The 6201-nt window shown below is 39.9% G+C and overlaps 1 protein-coding gene across 1 annotated transcript; it reads left to right on the top strand.

Annotated features, from left to right (window-relative positions):
* The first annotated feature begins 355 nt into the window (after nt 1–355).
* LOC105500477 (60S ribosomal protein L23a) lies at nt 356–905 on the top strand. Its single transcript, XM_011925974.1, has one exon. The coding sequence runs from the start codon at nt 379–381 to the stop codon at nt 847–849; it is 471 nt and encodes a 156-aa protein (XP_011781364.1). The 5' UTR covers nt 356–378; the 3' UTR covers nt 850–905.
* The last annotated feature ends 5296 nt before the right edge of the window (nt 906–6201 follow it).

The following is a 6201-nucleotide window of genomic DNA, read 5'->3' as shown; positions in this document are numbered from 1 at the left end:
AAAGATTTGAGACTTTATTGTTATCAAATGTGGAAGAAAGGATTTTTATGAAGCCAGTCTTGTCTCCTGAGACGTCTGAGTTGCTAACATTGATCTAAACACTGTGAGGGCTGAACAGGAAAATGTGAGATGGGACCCTTACCTTAACATTCATATGAGCTATTTTGGGAGGTAAAACATGCTTCTGTGGAAGGACAAAATGCAAGTTAACACAAATTAAAGTGTGCCTAGCCTAAGAAATCTGAATACCTGAGCACAGAAGACCAAAATCTTAGTGTATGTAAAACAGTGATTTGCATAGCCAATGATCAAATATAGGATACACTAAAAATGTAAATATATACTTCAGGAACGGGCATTGGAGACCCTTTTCACAAGATGGCGCCGAAAGCGAAGAAGGAAGCTCCTGCCCCTCCTAAAGCCGAAGCCAAAGCGAAGGCTTTAAAGGCCAAGAAAGCAGTGTTGAAAGGTGTCCACAGCCACAAAAAAAAGAAGATCCGCACGTCACCCACCTTCCGGCGGCCCAAGACACTGCGACTCCGGAGGCAGCCCAAATATCCTCGGAAGAGCGCCCCCAGGAGAAACAAGCTTGACCACTATGCTATCATCAAGTTTCCGCTGACCACTGAGTCTGCCATGAAGAAGATAGAAGACAACAACACACTTGTGTTCATTGTGGATGTTAAAGCCAACAAACACCAGATTAAACAGGCTGTGAAGAAGCTCTATGACATTGATGTGGCCAAGGTCAACACCCTGATTCGGCCTGATGGAGAGAAAAAGGCATATGTTCGACTAGCTCCTGATTATGACGCTTTGGATGTTGCCAACAAAATTGGGATCATCTAAACTGAGTCCAGCTGCCTAATTCTAAATATATATATCTTTTCAACATAAAAAAAAAATATATATATATATACTTCAATTTATTAATAATGATTGCATCTGTGTTGCCCTTGACTGTTTTCACAGCATTTTCACGTACTTATTTCCACATTTCTCGCTACTGTTGACCCATTGACCCATTTTTCTGGGATGCAGATACAAGGCAATTGTTAGAGAGTCATACAATTATTATGCCATAGAATCGTCACTACTATTTCCTTTTCAGTTGGTTTTTAAAACATTTTTTTCTTTTGGTAGAGACAGTCTCATTCTGTTGCCCAAGCTGGTCTTGAACTCTTGGCCTCAAGCAATCCTTCTGCCTTGGCCTCCCAAAGTGCTGAGATTATAGGCTTGAGCCACCATGTCTGGTCTGATTTAACTTAGTAAGAATATTGCTTTTACCATAACACTGTACTCCAAAAATCATATGTCCGCTACAAAAGTTTTTATTTTCACTGTTGAATTTTTTCATGAGATAGACGGAAATATTGGAAATACTGGAGCTATTTTTGGAATGAACAGATAGTATATTTGAAACTTCAGCGATAAAAATGATATTAAACTGACAGTTTTTAACTTTTGAAGTTTTTTCTACTTATGGAGTCATTCCATACGGCTTTCACTTTACCTTTTGTATATGCACAGAAATATTTGGAATAAAAAGTAAGTGAAATTTATTTAGAAGAACAGTCATTTGATATGAATAAAAAGTCATGCCTCACAGAATAATACATAAATACATGTTCTGCAGCTGAAAGTGCTAAATCTTCATCTTTGGGCATAGTTGTCTTAAAATAATTAACTTTTGAAGTAGACGAGGATGGTTCTTAGGTTTGTCTTCAGGTTTTCACGTGGTCAGTGATATCACGATGGCCCTCATGGTGGATGGCAAGTCTTAACAAATATTCTTGAGACATAGAAATTCAGTACTTAATTTTTTATTAATAGGCACTTTAAAAAACAGCATTGCAGCTGAAAGAGTTTATTACAAAATAAAAAAATTACTGAACACCATATTATAAATGACAAAATCACTTTAGTAAGAGCTTTCAGACTACTTTCTATGATACATTCTATGGTAAAACTGTTCAGACTCTACTCTGATGTGTAATGTAATTTCCCACACTTCCCACTCAATGGTTAGCTGGGAGCCTGGCGTATCTGTGCATTTAGGCATTTCACACAGGCTGGTCCACCTGGTTCATTCATGAAATCACCAGCAGAGGGAGGAATGACTACGTCTCCTACCACCTAACACTGGAAGTTTACAAGTGCTTGTATCTGAGTATCTTTTGTCATGTGGGCAAGCATGCACCCTGCATGCTGTTCTTGAAAGTGAGCTATTAATCATGTTGCCTCTGAAAAGGGTTGGGAAAAGAGAGATGGATTGTTGATCATCTTTTGGTTTTAAACCACGTGTTAAAGTGAGATCTCTGTTCACTTCCCTGTGTGCATTACACAAAGCCAAGTAAGAATTATAGCAGAAGCTGGAAGTACAAAGTGGAAGTCTACCAAACCTATCCTGACTTATTTTGATGCAGCTTTAATAAACATTCTTCAAATGGGACAAATGCTAAACTAGTCCTGGGTCAACAGGCATAAGCTAGTGCTGGCCCAGGGACAAGGAGAATGATGTTCACTCTAGTTAAGGAGAAGTAACCTCTTTTCTTTATCACATTTATTCCTTCACATTTGAAACTTTCTTCTCTGCCCCAAATGGATCTCTTCTCTAAGCCAAGCATCCTTAGTTCTTTCCTCTGTTCATCATATGAGGTGGATCACCGCATTATCCCCTTCTTGGGTGAAGGGTAGGACTACTCAGTGTCCAGACTTTGACTTCATGTTTGATGGACTGTTTGGCCAGTTGTTTCTACCTGTGTGGATTAGCTTCTCTGGCTCTGCCCTTTGACCTGATGGGCTTAAGAGGGGTTTATATGAAAAGAAATTGAGGGACCAAATAGGCAACCATTTCATGTTCCAAATTCTACCTGGAGAACAAGTGTGATCCCATCCTGTTCATTTTTACTCTCTCCTGTACTGTCTTCTTCATCTGCTTCCTCCGTGACATTTCAGAGCTCTCTGTGCATCTGGGTCTTTCTCACTTTATGTAAAAGCAGGTGTAGAGGCCACTGAGTCTGCTTTCTTTATCTAATCACAGTGGTCTAGCTCACCTTCACCCTTCCTTTAACCTAGGGGATAGACATGCTTACCGCATCCTATAGTTTTTTTGTTTTTTTTTTTCAAGACTTGACCTCCCAGGCTCACGTGGGTCTCCTGCCACAGCTTCCCAAGTGGCTGGCACTACAGGTGTGCACCATGATGCCTGGCTAATTTTTTGTATTTTTGTAGAGATGGAGTTTCACTATGTTGCCCAGACTGGTCTCAAACTCCTAGGCTCAAGCCATCCACCTGCCTCAGCTTCCCAAAGTGCTAGGGCTACAGGTACGAGCCACCATGGCTGGCCCTCTGTTGTTCTTATAGAACTCATGTATTACTGTAAGTTAGCACTCTTCTAATGATCCAGAAAGAGGAGATACACTTTGTTCTGGAAACAGAATTAAAATAATTTCTTAGATTTCTTCTACAGCTTATTTCCACAAAACGTGATCCATGCCTTTATGAGGCTACTGGTTGCTCTTTAATTTAGATAGCTGTTGTGTAAACCTTCAGGCATGAGGAACACACTAGGTCTCTAATCTCCTGCCAGAGATGCCTCCCTAGATCTCCTTTCCCTACTTCATCTGTGTTCCTTACATTCCCCCCACATTGCTCCAGGCAGAAAGTGAAAACACTGGAGTGGGAGATAGCAAGGAGGTGAGTGCAAGACGGGACAACTTCACAAAGTGATTAGAAAGAGCAGAAGACTGTAGAAGGTGGTGAAAGTGATTCCTGTCCCACTCTTCACCCATAAAAATGGTGCAGAATTTAGCTTTGTCAATAGGATCATAGAATGCTGCTATTACTGATCAGAATCTTTGCAATCATATGGTTCCAATCCCTTCATTTCATAAAATAGAAATAAGAAGTTGAAGGAGGCATCAGTCTGGGAGTAGAATATGGGTCTCTTAATTCTGTTCATCATGATATATTCTTATTCATGGGTGCCTGGCATAGCAAAAACTGGGGGGCAGAGGAGGAAAGACTAGGAGTATTGGAAAGAGTATTATTTTGGGAGTCAGAAAATTTATGTTCTAGTACCAGCTCTGCCATCAAATATCTGTGTAATTTTAGGGAGTCAATTTCCCTTTCTAAACATTAGTGTTCTCATTTATAAATTGATAATATCTAAAGTCTCTTTTGTTTCTAAATCTCCACTGAATTGCTGCTTTCCTTCTAGCATTCACTAAGCTTTACTTTTAGCTAAATCCTATTCTAAATACATAATCATATTTAACCTATAAGGAATTCTGAAGTACATTCTGTTATTATTCTATTTTATAGATGAGGAATCTGGAAAGCAGATTAAGTAACTTGCTCCAAGTCATGGGGCTAATAAATGGAAGATGAAACATGACTCCAAAGCCCACTCAGTGGGTGAAAGATAAATGTATGTGTGTGTATGTGTGCGCGCTCACGCACGCCCGTGTGTACGTGCACAAATGAAGGAGCTTCTGAATCTGCAGTATTCACTGAGGGGGGTGTCCAGTAATAAAGAGCTGAGAAACATCAGCTTGAGTCCTACAAGCCTATGTAAGATATATATTTTGGATACATTTATGGGCTGCTGATGCCAATTGAAGTCTCTGTGCAAATTGTCAAAAATGAAAGCATTTTCTTATTAAGCAACCAGGCACAAGAGGCATAGCTCTTAATTCGTAGATCTCAGAACACTTACCAATCACTCTGGCTTCATAAAATGCCTTTGTTCACCTTGGCTTGCAATCACATTTCCCTGATTCTCTCATTGAGTTAAAATATTTTTCTCTACTCTTCTAAAAAAGAGGCTAAAAATAATAGACAATATTATAAGAGGCAATTCATAATCAGAGAATTGATTTAAGACCTATTATGGCAGGTAAGCAAAAGTGAAATTTTAATGAGGGCTTGGAACAACACTTTTTCCTCTTTGATTCCTCAAATGACTGACGGTTTGTCATTTTTAAAAGGGCTTATATTTTGCACTGTCATTATGCTAGGTATAATGCCATATATTCTCTCCTATGAGGTGGTTTCTCATATAGAACATACCTGAGGTTTTCCATCTCCCAAGGAAAAATGCTCATAGCGTTACTTCTTGAGGTGCATAGTTCTTCTAAAATGGTAACCTTCAAAATTTTTTGCTTTATTGAGAAAAAATTTACATACAGTAAAATGCACAGAACTTAATTAAGTTCAATGGCTTCTGACAAATATATGCACCCATATATCATTATTGAAATTGAGATACAAAACATTTTTATTATCCTCAAAATTTTCTGTGTGGCCCTTTTTAGTCAAATTATCTCACTAAAGACAATCACTATAGATATGGTGGGTTTTTTTTTTTTTTTTTTGCATTGTCTTCAACTTCGCTTACATGAAAGCATACAACATATACTTTTTTTTACTGGCTTTTTTTTCCCCATTCAACATACTCTTTTGAGCTTCACACAGGTAACACATCACAAGGTGGCGAGTTATCACAGTCATAGACAGGGTGCCAGAGAAGCAGCAGATGGTGCACAAAACCACCTGTGTGGGTTAGGCAAGGTCTCCTAGAGGAAGTGATGCTGAGTTGATCCCTGAAGACAGGTAGTACTTCAGGAGGTGGGCCTTTGGGAAAAAATCCTTTACCTGTCTTCTGACCTACACATATATGTCAGCACTGAGGCCTAGGGCAGAAGAGGTGCCATTAAAGGTGGGGGAAATGGGAGAGAGAGCAGATAGATTTTCCCATCATACACCTGTGCCTGATATTAGCCCAGGTGAGAATGAAGCAGGCTGTCTGAGGTGGGCAGATATGGCAGATTGTTTCTGAAAGATCACAGTGATGCAGAATCCATAGGGTGTCAACTTCCGGTGAGAGGAATTTCAGGGTCCTTGAGGCCTGGGAGGCCCTGACACCACTGAGTGCCATTGCTCTGCACTAGGGCTTCTCTCTGGATTCAGTGCATCGTTGAACATGGCTGCACGGGATCACTGATTATGGTGTTGAAAGGGGTGTTAAGCAATTTTCTAGTTCTCTAATTTTAGAGTGGAAGAAACCAAGTGACTTGCCCAATGCTGCACCATTGATTGGGGACTGGTGTGCATGCTTCCTTGGCTAGCAGTCTGGACTGAGAGTGACAGTGATAAAGGCAAATGACTAGCCATTTGGTCTGTGGCACTTCTGGAGAA

This window comes from Colobus angolensis, unplaced genomic scaffold, assembly GCF_000951035.1.
Source record: "Colobus angolensis palliatus isolate OR3802 unplaced genomic scaffold, Cang.pa_1.0 Scaffold67, whole genome shotgun sequence".
Lineage (NCBI taxonomy): Eukaryota > Metazoa > Chordata > Mammalia > Primates > Cercopithecidae > Colobus > Colobus angolensis.
Note: the sequence above shows the minus strand (reverse complement) of the source record. Positions and strands in the feature narration are given on the sequence as shown.